Genomic DNA, 19603 nt, shown 5'->3' on the forward strand with positions numbered 1-19603 from the left:
TCATTTATCTCATGATAGTAATTTTTCCAGTGTTGTGCTTTACTTTGGGCTAATAATCTGCGGCTTCGGCCCTCAGTCTATTTACAATAAAGAAAATCGGCCTCCGCCAAGAAAACTTGCCTCCCCTGCCTTAGGAGCACTTTGACTTTACTGTGCTCCTAAGGTGTTATTACGCCTTACAATATAGTTCCCCTTTTATCCACTTAGAAAATCCACATGTTTAATTGTGTGTGACTTAGATTGTGTAAAGGCTCATGTACCGTATTATCCGGACAATAAGTCGCCCCGGTGTACTAAACGCACTCGCCATAAAATGCCTAATGAAGAAAAAACAACAGGCTGAACAGGTGTACGGCAGTGGTAGGCAAGTTTGCGTTGAGGCGGGACAATTTTCATAATCGCTAAAAACACCAAGGGCCGAACTTCAACATTTTAGCTCAAGGTAAAGAACTTTTTTCTGCAAATGCCCAAGTTTTACATTCGTGGTTCCCAAGTTGGGACCCAACAATACCCTCGGATGGCAGGTCCAAATCGCCCAAATAAAAACTTTATTTGTCATATATTGTACAAAATATTGTGGTTTCCCAAACGTTTTTATTGAAAAAGAAGTAGATATGCTTTTAAAAACTGACATTCCATGCAGTTTCAGATGGAAGATATTGAAAAAAAGTTCCCCATAGACTAGCAACCCACTGAAAAAGGTTCCGCGACCCACTTTTGGTTCCTGACCCACCAGCTGAGAATCCCTGTTACGTTACATACCGTATGATATTCTCTCTGGACATTTTTAAAATACTGACACATTTTTAGAGCACTGTAAAAGGAATTTGATCTCTTATTTGCATAATAATCTTTCTGAAAATCATCTTGAAGGCCAGAGGTTCTGTGCTGGAGGGCCGAATTGGCTCGCAGGCCTGACGTTGCCTACCCCTGGTGTACGGTATGCTAACTAGCACATTGATGGTTAGGTGCATGAAGCATAAACTACAACCTGGGCGTGTTTTTAAAGCTCTCATTTGTGAACTCGATCCTCGCGCTGTGGCTCGCGCTTTTAGCCCAGGATTACCTTCGTTTTCTTCTTTGTGGTAAGAGAAACCTCCTCTTTTCTCACTCACTCCAGACTTTCTTTCTGCTGGTCGATTAGCCTGCAGTGCCCTCTAGTGGCCTGTGAAGTTATATATTTGAATAAAAAATAATAAAAATGAATCACATATTAGTCGCACCGGAGTGTAAGAACTATGAACAAAAGTGCGACTTATTTTTCCGGAAAATACGGAAAGCTGGATCGGCGCATCTCTAGAATAAATTGCTCATTATTGTTCTGTTCCTGCTTCAAGGCGACAAATATTTAAGTAAAGGCATTGAAAAAGTGTTCAGGTATCGGTATCGAAAACCAAGTATCGTTAAAGCACCAGAATTGAAATAAGTGTAATGGAAGCGATGAAGGAGAAAACAAATTTTATTCCACAACTGGATGGAAAAATAAGGTAGACACATTTTCAAAAAGAACTGGTCCTCTGACTGCACATACCGGTCGGGCCCTACAATTTAAATGAAAACCCTCCAAAGTCCAGTGGGTGGAGCTTCAGGGGCTCACAGTTCTTGCCTGTCATACTTTCTCCAGGACTAAAGATGGGCCGTATGTGTCGACTGAACCCGCAGTTTTCCGCTGAATGGATGAAATCTGCCGTGTCAGCGTCGTAGAAGGAGATGCGCCGGCGGTCATGATCCACAAACACGCCGATGTTCTGGGGAGTGGCCCTGACGGCGACGGAGAAGCCGTCTACCTTCGCCGGACACGTCTCCTCGTTGTCCCAGGTCATCAGCCACATCTGCGAAGTGTCGTACGACTGGAACATCTGCGTCCGCACAGATTCGTTGGCCACGCCCACAGCCCACATGATCTTGTTTCTCACCGTAACCTCAAAGTAAAGCTGGCCTGAGGAGATCTTTTGTTGGCCCATAACATACGGCACCGACTGAAACCGATCATGAAAGAGAGAAAAACGCTGCTTGGACGACGTGTCCGTGTGCCTCACCTCCTTCTTGTCTTCAGACACTTGGAGACAACTTTGTGCCGTGGCGGGGTCGAAGGTCACTTCAGCTTCAAAGCGCTTCAGGCGGCTCAGTGTGACCTTGAACACCTTCCTGCATTCATCAGCGAACTGCTTGTTTTGCAGCTGGTCCACAGCTTGGACCAACACTGTGCTGTAATCTGTCCGGACGATGACCGCGGACCAGTCATCCTCTTTGTGTGTGAGCGAGCTGAACTTCTGCAGCACCTGGAGGTGATCTTCAGAGTCAGACGCCTCCTCCAGCTCTGATGCCTTCTGCAGAAGCTCCAAGATTTCCTTTCTGATCTTCTCGATTAGCTCTGCAGCCGTTTTCTCAGTGTTTCGATGCTTTTCCTCAATGTTTTTTTTAAACGTCTCCTGACTTCTCCGAACACACTCCATTAAAGCATCGAACACTTTGACTCCGTCTTGGATTTCTTGATCTGCTTTGTTCTGACTGAGCTGCACTAAGCTCTGGACCTCCTCGATCTTGGCCCGTCTCTTTTGGATCATTTCTTTGAGCCGGGCCTCGTTGGCGTCGCGCTGCACTTTCAGGGGGACGGCGTCGTGGGCTTTGCGTTGGTCGGAGAAACACTGCAGACAGATGAGCTTTGACTCCGAGCGACTGAACATCTCGAGCGGCGCGTCGTGTTCAGGACAGATCCGCTCGTCCAGGTCCTGGTCGGCCTCGATGAGCTGGTGCCTCTTCAGGCGGGGGTTAGTGACGTGCGGCTGCAGGTGGTCGTGGCAGTACGAGGCCAGGCAGAGCAGGCAGGACTTCAGGGCCTTGAGTCTGGGCTCGGGACACAGGTCACAGGGAACATCACCTTCTCCTAAAGCTGGAGACAATATGAGCATTAAGAACAAAGTTATTTTACAAGCCGTCATCTGCACTTTTTTAATACTGGCTGTTTCTTCTTCCACCAAAGGCTTTGTCAAACAAAAACAAAACGGTCTTTGACAAAGCCTTAAAAATGATCTGGATTGGAAAACTCCCGACTCCATTGGTGCAGATGTGCAGCCGCGCTTCTATCAGTCCTGTTTACGGCGCTTACGGAGCTCACCACCACAATGTGAGGAGTGACTATAAAGTGTCTCATGTAAAGCGCTTTGTGACCATGTCTGCTGTAGAAAAAATCCTTCCTTTCTTTCCTCCTGTCCTAAAACTACTCTTCAGCTGCGCTCAGAGCGAACCAAAGCAAATCATTTCTGTGTGAGCGATTCACGGAGACAGAGCGATGCGATCAGAGCGTCGGCGAGACGGATATCTGTCATGGCAGCAGGTTTGGAATCTGTGACAGGTTTGTGTAAAGTGCCGGAGGAAGGAAGTAAAACTATTCCACTGTCTCCAAAGCACAACACAGAATCAGGAAACAATTCTTCAATCACAGCTTTGGGTACAGAAGCCCGGTATCATAACGGGCCCGGGGCCACGTGTGCCATCCACCAGGACTGATAAGCTCCAGTCTTAACGGTCTTCATAACAAGGTCACTGCGTTGCCGCGATAATCACGTGCGGTCCCTGCATCGGATCTGTGCATCCCCGCACTGCAACACAGCCTCACAGTGAGACAGCGGCTAAAACATGCTGTATGTAAAGACTACTCAGAATTGGAAATTAGGTCCAAATGTACAATCGTAAGTACCGGAAATTCTCTAATACTGGCCTGTATTCCATTAGAGAACAGAGGCCGGGTTCGCGGCTGGCGGAGGCAAATTAAAGCCGGTCTCTAAAACAGGCCGGGGCTTTTATTAGAAACTATAACAGTAGAAATATTCCCCATGTTAGGAATTTGTCTCATACTGGTGTAAATGAAAACTCAAGTGCAGGAAGTAACAAACAGGAACCCGGGCCGATGGGGACGCTGCGGAGGAGCTGATCCGAGCGTAACTTTGACAATATTTCTACTTTTCAAACCTCCTGTGACGATATTTGGAAACAGGGCAAACAACAAATCCTGGTCGTCCGTTTTGCTCAAATAGAAATAAAGGCCTGTCTCTAATTGTGGCCTGGTTCCAATAAAGGCCTGGTCCTAGATGCCCTTGAGTAAATAAAGGCCCCGGCCTGTATTAGAGCATTAACGGTAATAAAAAAATGATTGTAGGCTATATTGCCTCTAAATACCATATACAGAAGCCTCTAACGTTTTTGCTTTTAAAGTACCCATAAGAGACTGCTAAAGTATTGGATCGATAAGAGTCGCTTTGCAGCAGTGTCTCCTCCTGAAGGTCCACAAGTGACTGAAGAGCATAATGTGATGTGTCGGTTGTAACATGAGGACAGTTCTGCAGTGAATGGACCTGACTTGTACCCACCTGTGGTCGGGTGCTTCACAGCAGCAGCCTGTCCCGGCACAGGGGGGTGACTCTTCAACCGAGACACCATCTCAGCCACCACCGTGTTGGTCATCATCTGTGGTCTGTTCCTGAAGCTCTGGTCACACACTGGACACTGCAGCCTGAGCGTCCACTGCTGCTCGAGGCAGCCTTTGCAGAAGCTGTGTCCGCACGGAGTGGAGACGGGATCGGTGAAGACGTCCAGGCAGATGGGACAGCGGAACTGGTCCTCGGACAGCACACAGCTGACAGACGCCATGACAGTCTGAGGGGCAGAATCAATATTCCATATTCAGGGATGTGACTGGCCCCGTACTCGGCAGTAATGCAGGGGTTAGTGAATTCTGCAAGAGCCGCACGAGAAACCTGAGTCAGAGTTTTCATTTGTGTTTTCATTTGAGTGAGCTTCGGTAGATAATGATCACTGTGCCACAAAAGTGCTGCAGAAAATGTCAAAGAATATGTATTTTTTTGAGGGAAATGAGCAGCGGCCATGGTTTTCCCAGGTCTGCAGTAAAATATAGATCTCAACAGTCCCGTCCGCTTCATTTGGAGGGTGCCGGAAGTAAAAATCCCATTCATTTTATGAATTATCCATCTAAATATGTCATATTTTCAAAAGCTTTAACCTCTTACCACCCGCCAAAACCAAATGCCTTCTCTCCTCTTTGCCATTGTTGTCACTTTTTTATTTCCCTTATGCGTTTTTGTCACTTTTTTATGGCACTTTTGTTAATTTTTTGCTGGATTTTGGTCAAATTTTTTGCTGGATTTTTGCCACTTTTTGTCATTTTACATCCTCATTTTCTTCTCGTTTTTTGTCGCTATTTTGAAGAAGCTTTTAGATTTGGAGAATTTGGGGAACAGGAGAAAACATGTTCAGGTGGGAGTTAAGAGGTTAAACCTAGAACACTATCGCTCAAATTCATAACAGCTGTGATAATCCACCTGATAAAAAGAACTTCATCAAAATCTATCAAAACATGACAATACTTGACACACGTGAGTCGTGTTGTTTTATATTAAACTGTGTCATGTAAAATGTTTTTTTGGTCCATCCATTCCTGGATGTGTGAGACGTCTCTGGTGAAGCTCAGTGTCCTTCAGGAGAGAGAAGCTAAATATGAATGACTGTGTGTTCCTCACTTACTGTGAGGCCAGAGACACAGGAGCAAAGAAATACATAAATACACTAACCCTCCCCGACCTTCATCACTATTGTACAATAAGACTGTAAAGTAACATGTGCAATAACCCCCCTTGCAAACCACGTGCAATAATCTATGTATCAGCTGCACTTTATTCCCTGTACCAGCATCACTTATTGACATCCTGCACTAGGACTGTAACTTTGCACCCTGATATTCTACTTATATAACCTGTTCTAATTTTTTTATCCTATTTTTATTTATTATTATTCCCCTATTGTTATGTTTCTGTCCCCTAAGATTTTTGCTTTACTTATTGTACATGAGATACCTCGTTTTTATACTATTTAACTGGTTGCACATTTTCCCGTCTGTTTTGCACACTCTGAGTGATCTTCTTGAACGCCGACTGTAACAAGTGAATTTCTCCACTGTGAGATCAATAAAGGATTATCTTATCTTATTGAAACATGTGTCTGTAGGAGAAAGTGTTTTGGAGGAAAACACCCAGGCCATCAGAGATGTCAAAGACAAAGCTGAAGCTCAGAGTTAATCTGAGTGTCCCGCATCATGAAAATCACACACATGTATCTGCTAATGCGCACCACCGCCCCCTACTGGTCATACAGTGTTCAGCAGTTCATGATAGTGACGGGGAAAAATCATGGATCTATTATAAACTGGATAAGGCATGCTGTCCCAGCTCCTATCTCTTTACATAGGGGTGCTCAGTGGCGCATGAAACCAGTTTCGTCCGCCATTGCGGCCCAAAGTACCCGTATGACGCGTCACCTGTATCTATGCTCCCTACGGCCCAAGTGGGTGAAAGCAGCGTGAGTGCGCACGGCTGCCGACGAAGCTTCAGAGCGGAGCGGACGCCATTACGCAAAAGTCAAATCTCTTAATATCATCGTTCTTTAAACACAAAATGTTTTTTTAAGGCCATTTCAGGCGAATAAGCTACCATGCTACGATGACTTAGGGGGTTAGTTTGTCAGTGCGGGGCTTAAAAAGCTAGTTTAGCCGCTCTTGGAACAACTGGGCGCTTAGCGGCCCTTCGGACGTACGTAGCCGCGCTCATGAACTTCCGCTCGGTCACTTTTCTGGGAAGTTTCGTAAGTGCTGGAAGTCTTGATATTGTGATAGAATTGATAAAAATCGAGTTATTACTTCACTGTATTTGCTAGTATAACATCACAACTAGAATTGTTTGGCTGAAATACAAAGAATGAGCACTGCAAAAGTGTTTTATATTACATTTTCATTGGTAAAATGTGTGATATTGTTTTTTTGATAGCATGTATCTGTACTGTACTGTACTGGATCCAGGACAGATGCGGAAATCATGCATTTTTTTGTGTTTCATTCTACTTACACAAATAATGGTGTAAGTACATAAGTACATTAAATGCTGCTAGTATTTTTTTAATTAATAAAACAGTTACAGGTTATTAGTGCCATTATTTAATTTTCAGAAATGAGTTTAATAACATGTAGGCTAGTTGTTTCTTATTAACCATAATCCAATGCTATAAACACATGTTATATTCATCATACATTTCGTATTTAGTTTTTGGCTAAAGACTTAGAGAAACATAAACTTACTTGAGATGTTTGTTATTTCGCGTTTATCCTTGTTTTTAGTCCAGTCCGTTCATTTGTTTTGCTCAGACTTCAGCCGCTAAATCACACGAGGGAGAACTCTGCTCGTTCATGAGTCATCACGCACACGCTCGCGCACGTCTACGGCCCTGGTGACGTCACGTCATTAGAAAACTTTTAAAAATGTATTTTTGATGCTTTACAATTTTTTTACAAAGAAAAAAAGTCCATGTCCTAAAAATAGTAATTTTAAAGAAATATATTTGCCTCAGTCTGAAACTCCAGATGCCCTGTGGACCATTTTACAGGCTGCTCCTTTTACATGAGTGTCTATGACAAAAAGGGCTTTTTGGGCTGCTGGCTGCAATATCACGGCCTGCCACTAGCACGTACTCATTTCAGAGTGAAGGGGGCGGACCCCCCCACTGGGAAAAATGGACGAAAAATATATTTTTCCTTTTAACCCCCACCTGAGCCGAGCACATGTTCTCCAATATGGCTTTACCCAAATCTGAAACTTGCACTGAAGCAAGCCTCTAAATAGCAACAAAAAGGTCACAAAAAGTCACAAAAATGTGACAAAAAAAGTGACAAAAATGTGATGAAAAAGTGACAAAAATGTGATGAAAAAGTGACAAAAATGTGATGAAAAAGTGAGAAAACACACATGTATCTGCTCGGGTGAAAAACACCCTGCGATGGTGTTGTTGGGTTCAAAGCATTGTCGTATTCACTTGAACAGCATCGTTTAGTTTTGTTCTTATCCCCCATTTACCTCCAGCTTTGGCAGAACTGCTGTAAAAGGCCAGTGTCAGTGTCAGTGTGGGACTTTTTGTTACATTTTTAACTTTTTTTGTCACGTTGTGTTTTTTTGTGTTTTACTCACTTTAGTCTTTTGGTTTTTGACGCTCTTTTTTTTATTGTTTGCGCTTTTTTGCTTTTAGATTTGGTTAAGGCCAAACTGGAGAAAATGCGCTCGGTTAAGGCGGGGGTCAGAGGTTAATCTGAAAACGTTGTCAGCAGGAAAAAGGTTCAGGCAGAAAATCAAACCCTGGTGGGAGGGAGAACACTGATATCTCCCTCATCAGTGACATTTTCCCCAAACATCCTCGATCTGCGCACGTGCACCGCCCTCAGCACCAGCTCAGCGTCTCCTCCTCCTCCTCTTCCTCCTCTTTCTCCTCCGCGCGGGGAAATAAACAGGTCTGAAGGTGTTTGTAAAAGAGCGAACATGTTTTCTTACTCACCGGGTCAGCGCGAGCGCAGGAGCTGCTTCGAGGTCCCTCAGATTCTTCCTGTTGTTTTTCTGTGGAGTTTAGTGCGCACCACCGCCCCCTACTGGTCATACAGTGTTCTGCAGTTCATGATAATGACGGGGGAAAATGTCTATTAGGCTGGACGAAAAATATATTTAACCTCTTAACCCCCACCTGAGCCGAGCACATGTTCTCCAATGTGGCTTTACCCAAATCTGAAACTTGCACTGAAAATGTGACAAAAAAGTGACAAAAAGGCCACAAAAAAGTGACAAAAAAGTGACAAAAATGCCACAAAAATGCCACAAAAATGCCACAAAAAGGGACAAAAATGCCACAAAAAAGGGACAAAATGCGACAAAAAAGGGACAAAAAAGTGACATAAATTTGATGAAAAAGAGACAAAAAAGTGACAAAAAAGTGACATAAATGCCACAAAAATGCCACAAAAATGTGATGAAAAAGTGACAAAAAATTGACAAAAATGCGACAAAAAAGTGACAAAAATGCGACAAAAATGTGACAAAAAAGTGACAAAAATGTTTTGAAAAAGTGACAAAAATGCAACAAAAATTTGAGAAAAAAATTAGAAGAAAAAGTGACACAAAAAAGTGACAAAAATGCCACAAAAAGGGACAAAAATGCCACAAAAAAGGGACAAAATGCGACAAAAAAGGGACAAAAAAGTGACATAAATTTGATGAAAAAGAGACAAAAAAGTGACAAAAAAGTGACATAAATGCCACAAAAATGCCACAAAAATGTGATGAAAAAGTGACAAAAAATTGACAAAAATGCGACAAAAAAGTGACAAAAATGCGACAAAAATGTGACAAAAAAGTGACAAAAATGTTTTGAAAAAGTGACAAAAATGCAACAAAAATTTGAGAAAAAAATTAGAAGAAAAAGTGACACAAAAAAGTGACAAAAAAGTGACAAAAATGCCACAAAAATGCCACAAAAATGCCACAAAAAGGGACAAAAATGCCACAAAAAAGGGACAAAATGCGACAAAAAAGGGACAAAAAAGTGACATAAATTTGATGAAAAAGAGACAAAAAAGTGACAAAAAAGTGACATAAATGCCACAAAAATGCCACAAAAATGTGATGAAAAAGTGACAAAAAATTGACAAAAATGCGACAAAAAAGTGACAAAAATGCGACAAAAATGTGACAAAAAAGTGACAAAAATGTTTTGAAAAAGTGACAAAAATGCAACAAAAATTTGAGAAAAAAATTAGAAGAAAAAGTGACACAAAAAAGTGACAAAAATGCCACAAAAAGGGACAAAAATGCCACAAAAAAGGGACAAAATGCGACAAAAAAGGGACAAAAAAGTGACATAAATTTGATGAAAAAGAGACAAAAAAGTGACAAAAAAGTGACATAAATGCCACAAAAATGCCACAAAAATGTGATGAAAAAGTGACAAAAAATTGACAAAAATGCGACAAAAAAGTGACAAAAATGCGACAAAAATGTGACAAAAAAGTGACAAAAATGTTTTGAAAAAGTGACAAAAATGCAACAAAAATTTGAGAAAAAAATTAGAAGAAAAAGTGACACAAAAAAGTGACAAAAATGCCACAAAAAAGTGACAAAAATGCCACAAAAAAGTGACATAAATTTGATGAAAAAGTGACAAAAAAGTGACATAAATGCCAAAAAAAAGGCCACAAAAAAGTGACAAAAATGCCACAAAAATGTGATGAAAAAGTGACAAAAAAGTGACAAAAATGCCACAAAAATGTGATAAAAAAGTGACAAAAATGCGACAAAAAAGTGACAAAAATGTTTTGAAAAAGTGACAAAAATGCAACAAAAATTTGAAAAAAAAAAAAATGCGAAGAAAAAGTGACAAAAATGCAACAAAAAAATGTATAAAAGGTGATAAAAAAAAAGAAGGAAAAAGATCAGTCTCGATCAGTTTTGTAGGTCTTTCAAATGAGGCGTTACACTGGCCTATAGCTCCCCAGTCAAGAAGCTGAACTGGAGATAATGCGCTCGGTTAAGGCTCGGTTAAGTAAGAGGTTAATATGGCAGAAATATATTTATAAAAACATGCAGACTCACGGTTTGGCTCACGCCTCTTACCAGTTTGCAGTGGTGGAAACAAACATAAGTAAAAAGTACATGTTAAAAAGTATGCTGAATAGTTTACATATGAAGATGAAGTGCCTGGGATATTGTAACGTAACTTCCTGTAACGCTTCCAGAAAACACAGTGGCATACACAGGCCTGAACAAATACTTTTACTTCATTACATTTCAGAACAGCATCTGTACTTTCTACTCCCCTACGTTTAGGATTCGGAGTCTAAGTAAAAGTACTGTTTGACCCGTGATTTAAACACATCGTTTCTCAGTGGCATCTTTTTAGTCCAGACCTGGTTTAGACTCAGCTTATTCCTAGTTTAGACCTGCTTTAGTCCTGATGTCGTCCTGGAGCAGGCTCAGAGCTGACATGTCTGTGGTTTCTGTGGTTGAGTAAAAGCCTGTACATTTTTAGGGAGTATATACTTTGTGTGTCGTGGTCGTGGTCGTCTGTGAAACATGTTAACCTTGTTGTTAAGAGCCCGACAAACATCCTCATATTCCACTCACACTGACGCTTCTCTTAACTGACTCTTGATTATTATAGAAATGGAAATGTCAGCTCTCTTAACTCCCTGTCTCTCCTGCAGGTGGCGCTGTGGATAAAAGCCTGTTAAAGATGGCTTCGTACGATCAGCTGGCTCACCAGGTGGAGGCGCTGCGCCAGGAGAACTCCCACCTGCGGAGGGAGCTCAAGGACAACTGCCACCACCTGAGCAAGCTGGAGACGGAGACGTTCGGGATGAAGGTACGAGCGCGAGCACGATCACGGGTACAAGTACGAGTACGAGCATGAGTACGATTACGAGCACGAGTATGAGCACGAGCACGAGCACGAGCACGAGTTCGAGTACGAGCACGGGCGATACTCTGACTGCAGTTCCTCACGGGCCCAGTCAAGTCGAGCTGCGCTTGTGCAAACACGGGACATGAACGTGAAGTAGTTAAGTTAAGGCCTTCTCAGTTCTTTTAATACTTTGAAGGCCTGAGTCGCACCCAGAGCACATGGCTACTTAATATGCATAAACAAAAGGATGTATTTTAGACCAGAGTTCAGATTCTTCTCTCTTTGGGCGGCACGGTAGAGCAGCGGTTAGCACTCTCGGTTCACAGCTAGAAGGCCTTTCTGTGGAGTTTGCATGTTCTCCCCCCGGGTACTCCTGTTTCCCCTACCACTCAAAACATGTACAATAGGCCAGGATGAATGATGTGTGTGAATGTATGGTCGGTCAGAGACGTTCCGACAGCGCTTCTGTCAGTCTCCCCCAGGGGAAACTGAAACTACAAACGTAGTTTACACCACAGAGTGTGGAGTGAATGTACAACTGTCTCATCTAAAGTGCTTTGTGTCTGTGAAAGGCTCTGTATAAATAAAGATCTTCTAAAGGTGACATGGAAGCACTGCACACACATGACCCGCCTCCCTTTCATGTGTGAAGCGCTTTGGGTGTGACTTGAAAAAATCGAGCTTCTAGGAAATTACAATAAAGCCTAATCCCTAAGAAGACTCATGTCTGATAGTTATACGTACTAAGCAGGGGTTGGCAAGTTTTCTTAACGATCATTGTAAAAAGACCGAGGGCCGAAGCCGCCAATTTCGGGCCAAAGTAAAGCACTACACTGGAAAAATTACCATCTTAAATGAGATAAATGACTTAAAATTGCTTGAATAAGGTTTTTCTTTATGTTGAATATGAAACTTTTTGGACTAATCTAAGATAAAGATACAAAATGCTAATGCCAATGGAACAAGCATAAAACCCACTGAAATCAAACAAATTAACTTTTACTTTGGAAAGATTTGTTTTTCACTTGAAATTGTATAATATAATCTGATTTACTGTAAGATAATTATGTTTTGTTCCATTGGTGATCAGATGTTTTATCTGATCTAAGACCAGACCAAATCTACTCAAACTTTAGATTGAATCTCTTGATTCAAGTAGGTTTCTGTCATTTCTTCTGTCTTTTCCAGTGCACTTTCTACAAATGCCAGAGTTGTACATAATATGACCTAATGGTGCTGACAGTATTTCTCCCATTTAACCCTGAAAATGTTAAAGGAATAGGCCACCGTTTTTACATACTGAGATATGCTCTTACCTCACTTTAGCCAAGTTAATATATCCCCGTCTGGTCTTTGTCCGTGCGCTCTGTCACGCAAACGGAGCACATACGCAGCCTCTCCCACATGTCATATAGCTCCAAAAAAGCTCACGATAGAAGCTACCAAGCTCTTCCACGTGTTCCCTATTTAAATAAAGTTACGTGATGTGTTTTCATGCGAAGTATATTTACACAGAAATGTAACGTGTCGATTTTATAAGCAGATAAAAAGGGGGACTATATTGTGAGGCGTAATGATACAGGAGCAAAACGTCCGCGCAGTAACTCCTAAAGACTTCCCCCGCTCACTTCCGTCAATAGCGGCACGGTAGCACAGCGGTTAGTGCTCTCGCTTCACAGCTAGAAGGTCCGGGTTCGATTCCCACCAGGGACGGGGCCTTTCTGTGTGGAGTTTGCATGTTCTCCCCGTGTCTGCGTAGGTTTCCTCCGGGCACTCCGGTTTCCCCTACCACTAAAAACATGCACAATAGGCCAGGATGAATGATGTGTGTGAGTGAATGGTGGTGGTCAGAGGGTCCGTTGGCGCAGACATGTGTAGTCGCGAAAGCGCCTCTGACAGTCTCCCCCAGGGGAAACTGAAGCTACAAACGTAGCTTTCCACCACCGAGTGTGGAGTGAATGTACAACTGTCTCATGTAAAGCGCTTTGTGACTATATGTCTGTGAAAGGCTTCTTCTTCTTCTTCTTCATTTTTGCCATTTTTTGTCGCTTTTTTATCATCACTTTTTCATCATGTTTTTGTCACTTGTTTAGATTTGGGTAAAGCCACACTGGAGAAAACATGCGTTGGTTCAGTTAACCCCTTAACTCCCACCTGAACCGAGCACATTTTCTCACAGTTTGGTTTTACCCCAGTCCAAAAGCTTCTGGAAAAAAGCTGTGAAAAAGCAACAAAACTGAGACGAAAACAATGATGGAAATGTGACAAAAAAGTGACGAAAAACTTATGAAAAATGTGACAAAAAAATGACAAAAAAATGTGATTAAAATTTGCCAAAAAAATGACAATAAATGACAAAAATTTGATTAAAACATTGACGAAATTGTTTTTAGCAAAAAATAAAAAAAATGACAAAAATGTGACAAAAAAATACAAAAAATGTGATAAAATGTGACAAAAAATCACAAAAAATCACAAAAAAACCACAAAAAAATCACAAAAACCCCCACAAAAATTGACGGAAAAAAAGACGAAAAAATTACAAAAATGTGACAAAAAATGACAAAGAAATGACAAAAAAGTTACAAAAATGAGTTGAATACCCAACAAAAAAATTATGGAAAAAATATCTAATGACGTGAGGAAAAAGATCTTCTCGGTTGAGGCGGGAGTTAAGAGGTTAAAGTAAGTTACACCTTAATACAAACATAAGCAGCTCCACTGAACATTAGACATAAACGACTAAATAAACTCTAACGATCCTCCACTTGTGTTGGATCGTGATGAGAGAAAATCTAATCTCAGTCGTAATATTTTCCCATAATCCTGGACTGGGGCTAAAGAGGCGGCGGTCACACATTTGAGCCCCGGCAGGAATAAATCTGACCTGGCAACGTGTGAAACGAGGCCGGAGCAAATCCAGCAGAAGCTCACGTGTAACTGTGGATTAAACCTCCGCAGTTTTACAGAATCTAAAGGAGACTCGGCTCATCCGTCGCTCTACAAAATGGCGGACAGACTCGCTTTAGCTTCATCTTCTTTGTGTGTGTGCTGTTTTCAGGAGGTGCTGAAGCAGCTGCAGTACAAGCTGGAGCAGGAGGCCGTGACTTTGGCCTCGTCCGGAAGAAGCGACGTTCTCCACCAGCTCAAAGGTCAGTCACATTTATCAGCAGAGGAGACGGGAGAGGAAAAACAGCACAAACTCTCCCTTTACCCTGTTTATCTTATGATTTTGTGTCTTTGAGCCGGAGATTTATCCAGGAAGTGACTCCATCATGTCTGTGTCGCTCCCTGGTCTTTCCCACGCTTATTCATTCACAAATACTGACAGGTTTGGGATCCACGTGTAGCACGAAAGACGCTGTAATCCAAATATGGTCATTTCCTGTGTGGGAGACAGCAGCGGCTAAAGACGGGACAAATATCCACAGGGCGCATGTGCAGACAAAGAGACTAAACTTTAACAACATCTGTTTCCATCAGACTCCACACTTTACAGACTCAAATACACCAGCTTTTTAACCCCTTGACTCCCACCTGAACCGAGCACATTTTCTCCAGTTTGGCTTTACCCCAGTCCAAAAGCTTCTGGAAAAAAATATGGCAAAAAAATGACCAAAAAAATGACAAAAATGTGACTAAATGTGACAAAAAATGAAGAAAAAAATTGATTAAAAAAAATGACCAAAAAATTGCATTAAATTTAACAAAAAATGACAAAAATGTGATAAAAAAAAATGACAAAAATGTGATAAAAAAAAATGACAAAAATGTGATAAAAAAAATGACAAAAAAATGACAAAAAAATTGACAAAATTTGACAAGAAAATTACAAAAATGTGATAAAAATTTGACCAAAAAATGACAAAAAATGACAAAAATGTGACAAAAAAATGATGGAAAAAAAATCTGATGACGTGAGGAAACAGATCCTCTCGGTTCAGGCGGGAATTAAGAGGTTAATGCACCACACTATATGGGGAAAAAAGGAAGAAAAAAGAAAAAAGAAAAAAAGGAGTGGAGATGGGAATGACAACAGGGAAACAGCAGGACCAAGAGAATTACAATAGACTAAAATATGCCCCGACGCAAGCCAAATGCATGATACAAATGTAAATCATTTTGAAGTTTATAATTAGAAATAACACCAGATTACTTATTTGAACATCCACACTGTATGAATTTTGGAAGATAAGGTGAATTGCTCAAATAAATTTGTGCACTTCTGCACACTTAAACTAAACTAAACATTTGGAAGGTTTTTAGAGATTTATTGAGCTGTGAACCCCCCAAAAAACAAGATGAACAATGTTCTAGTAATACCATCTTTAAGCATCATTGAAAATGGTTCTATTTTATGATATATTGGTTACAAAGACTTTTTCGGAGGGATTTCGGATCTGGTTTCGTTTCAAAATAAGCTGTTTTTTTGTGATAAAATCTGTAAAAGGACATTTCTACTTTTATTCTTATAGCCAGACCTTAGTGTTGGTTTCGCGCCTGAAGGTTTCGGCTATAACTGTGGCCTCCTCAGAGGTTCTCACCTCGGGACGTGGCCACAGTCAGGTATGAAACCAACACTAAAGTCTGGCTACAAGAATAAAAGTAGCATCATTTTAAGACGACCTAATGAACATAATTGGACGACATTTCTGCTTGTTTCAGGCTTGGAGTTAGATATTTAAAAAATCCATCTGAATAAAGCCTTCAAAATATTGTTCTGTCCAAGACTCTGCAGTTTGACGTCTGTAGGAGCTAAAATGGAGATATTGTTGCACCAATGTGAGAAAAATGCATTTTGAGAAAATGGCCTTGAATCACAATTTCTCAAATAAATCTGTGAAATAATGAAACTGAACAAATAATATTTTTGTAGTTTTTGTTTCCAGGTGAAAGTGTAGTGTATAACTTAGAGGCCAAATCGAGCCAAAAATTCCTGCAGCGTCTCCTGTTAAACCTTTGCATTAATGCATGAAAGGCATTTTATTTTTATATGAAAACAGAAAACTTTTTCTCATATAATCGTGAGTCAATAATCTACATAAAGGGGTTTCAGTTTGATATCTCTACATTTAACTTCTGTGATTTAACCCTTTGTGTCGTCTGTCAGAGCTGCACATGGACCTGACCAACTACTACGAGCTCAAACACCAGCCTCACAACCTGCGGCTGCCCCACGGAGGGGCGGGGTTTGGAGGGCCGGGGGCGGGGCTCGAGCTGGCCCTCCCTCCTCCCGCCTCCTCCTCCTGCTCCGCCCTATCGTCGCGGAAACCCCACGATGACGACGACGATGACGCCGTCCTGACGCATCACTTCCTGGACGGAGCCCCGCCCAAAATCGCAGTGATGGGCGGAGCCGACGGGAGAGCGAGCGACCGCCTCGAGGAGCTCTACAAGGAGAGGTCAGAGTGACTCACATCTGTCCTTTAGATTCATGTATTTGATAAACGCAGTGACACTTTCCACCAGCAGGGGGCGGCTCTGTGATCATATGTTAACCTCTTAACTCCCGCCTGAACCGAGAGGATCTTTTTCCTCACGTCATCTGATTTTTTTCCCATCATTTTTTTGTTGGGTATGCAACTCATTTTTGTCACTTTTTTATTTTTTGTCACATTTTTGTCCTTTTTTTGTCCAATTTTTGTCAATTTTTTGTAATTTTTTGTCACATGTTTGTCATTTTTTTGTCAATTTTTTATCAAATTTTTGTCATTGTTTTGGTCAAATTTTTATCAATTTTTTGTCAAATTTTTGTCATTTTTTTGTCATTTTTTTTGTCAATTTTTTGTCATTTTTTGTCAATTTTTTGTCATTTTTTAGTCAATTTTTTGTCAATTTTTTGTCACATGTTTGTCATTTATTTTGGTCAAATTTTTATCAAATTTGTGTCATTTTTTGTCATATTTTTGATCACATTTTTGTCATTTTTTTCGTCACATTGTAGTCATTTTTTTGTCACATTTTTATCAATTTTTTTGTCACATTTTTGTCATATTTTTGTCACATTTTTGTTATTTTTTTGTCACATTTTGGTCATTTTTTTGTCACATTTTGGTCATTTTTTTGTCACATTTTGTCACATTTTTGTCATTTTTTCGTCCATTTTTTGTCAATTTCTTGTGACATTTTTGCCAGTGTTTCATCAATTTTTCGTCACTTTTTTGTCAATGTCTTCTCACTTATTTGTCACATTTCCATTATTGTTTCCGTCTCAGTTTTGTTGCTATTTTCACAGCTTTTTTCCAGAAGCTTTTGGACTGGGGTAAACCCAAACTGGAGAAAATGTGCTCGGTTCAGGTGGGAGTTAAGGGGTTCATGATAAAGAAGCTGCAGTGTTTCTATAGACCTGTGAACACTGGTCCCTGTGGTGCGTTCAGGGACCTGCTGCTGGGGCAGATGGATCAGGAGGAGAGGGAGCGCTGCTGGTACTTCTCTCAGCTCGAGGCCCTGACGCAGAGGCTGGTGCAGCTGCCGCGCATCGACACCGTGAGTCTCTTCACTCGCTCTGGACAAAACACTGCAAGGCTCATGTTTTTAAAGGGGGGGTATTATGCAAATCGACTTTATCAAGCTTTACATCATGTTATTATGTCATTCCCTCATTAAAAACATGGCTGAAGTGTTGCCTTGGCACATTCACGTATTTCTGAGTCATCTGTAAAAACTCTGATGGCGGCCATTTTAGGGATAGGTTTGCCTGAGGCCTCCTAGGAACGCCCCCACCTCCTGGAGACGCCTCCGAGCTTTCGTCACCAGCCGAGTAACCAACCACTGCTCCTCAGCAGAACCCCCTCCCCACTGATGCCACAGACAGCGGGCGTGTTGGAAAGGGTCAGAGGTTCTTAAAGAGACAGAGGCCTATTTCAAGACATTCACTACAGCCATTTTGAGAGAGACATTTTATACAAGGCAGTTATTCTAATTTACTGCATTTACAGACCAACAGAAGGTTTGTCATCATTGTAGTGTGATATATAGTGGTGCTATGGGACTGAAAAAAGCATAATACCCCCTCTTTAATAATTCCTCAGTTCGATTATTTTATTATTAATCAAAGGGTTTTACCAGTGAAAGTTGTCATTTTTAGTTTTGAAACAACAAGCACTGTAAAAAGCTTCAATAATTATAAATAAGTACTAACATTTTCCTGAAATAAGTAAATCTGCTCCTGATTTGAGTGACTTGAAAACAGATTGTTGTTTTTATTAATTAAAGTGTAAAACACCTGAAATTAGTTTCTCAAATCAGTGACAAGAGACAAAAACTAAAACTTGATTAAAATATGTTGGTCAAAATGAACACTGATTTGGGGATTCGTTTTAGCAGAGCTCCATATTCCAGTGACAGGAGGTAAAATATAACTACTGTCCTGGTGAATGATAAATAGTACTTTAGTGATACTTGGTTTTCAATACCGATACCTGTAAAATATTGACAAATCCCTTTAAATAGAGTACAGTGATGGCTGTTGGATTTTCGGTTGTCAGATGCCGCGTTGTCCCTGATGAACTCGTCTGTGTGCAGTTCTCTCTGCAGATGGACCTGATCCGGCAGCAGCTGGAGTTCGAGGTGCAGCAGGTTCGCTCTGTGATGGAGGAGCGCTTCGGGACGCAGGATCAGATGGTCCAGCGCACTCAGGTCAGGCCCAAGCCCGGATAAACCCAGTCCCAGACCCACAGCAGCCTCCTGTCTGACCATCATTTAGATGTAACAGCAGCGGCCAGCCACAAGGGGGCACAGATGATCAGGGTTTTTTCAGATTTTCTCAGCCTGCATGATATGAGAAAGAATTTTTACATAAAGGTTAAAGAAATTATAGATTTCAAACACATTCAATTCCACCAAAAATCTGAAGAAACGTTAGAAATAAGAACCAACCAGAAACCAGAACTAATTTCAGTCAAATCTGCATTCAGCACGGACCTGTTTTTCGTGTTTAGTGATTGTAATTTAAATATTTATTCTCTCTTTCAGATGCGAGCGGCGCGACTGGAGCAGCTGGAGCGAGAGCTGCAGGAGGCGCGACCGAGCCAAGAGACTCAGCTGCAGGTCAGAACCACCGAACTATAAACACTCACGCTGATTCAACACAAATGAAACGAGGAACGATACTGGAACAGAGGCATTCTGGGCCATCAGAGCAAAATAATGAATCAATAACAGACTCACAGTCGTGCCATTCCAGGCCTAAAGGCTCTAACTGCAGCAGGAGCAGTGGGTAATGGGGATGTAAGTCTATCAAATAATGATGGATGTATCAAAATCACAAGTAGTAGTTCAAGTTGGTGCAGTCCAAACCAGAGAAGTGTCCAGGCAGCGAACT

General features: G+C 41.4%; 1 protein-coding gene across 2 annotated transcripts in view; it reads left to right on the forward strand.

Annotated features, from left to right (window-relative positions):
* Positions 1–19603, forward strand: part of apc2 (APC regulator of WNT signaling pathway 2) — a 67557-nt gene that overhangs the window by 13818 nt on the left and 34136 nt on the right. For both annotated transcript variants that reach the window (XM_079558183.1, XM_079558184.1), the window contains exons 2-7: positions 11084–11241; positions 14342–14432; positions 16391–16682; positions 17658–17766; positions 18805–18918; positions 19255–19329. In XM_079558183.1, coding sequence (XP_079414309.1) covers positions 11113–11241; positions 14342–14432; positions 16391–16682; positions 17658–17766; positions 18805–18918; positions 19255–19329 — 810 coding nt within the window. In that variant the 5' untranslated portion in view covers positions 11084–11112. The remainder of the gene's footprint in view (positions 1–11083; positions 11242–14341; positions 14433–16390; positions 16683–17657; positions 17767–18804; positions 18919–19254; positions 19330–19603) is intronic.

This window comes from Gobius niger, assembly GCF_951799975.1.
Source record: "Gobius niger genome assembly, chromosome: 6".
Lineage (NCBI taxonomy): Eukaryota > Metazoa > Chordata > Actinopteri > Gobiiformes > Gobiidae > Gobius > Gobius niger.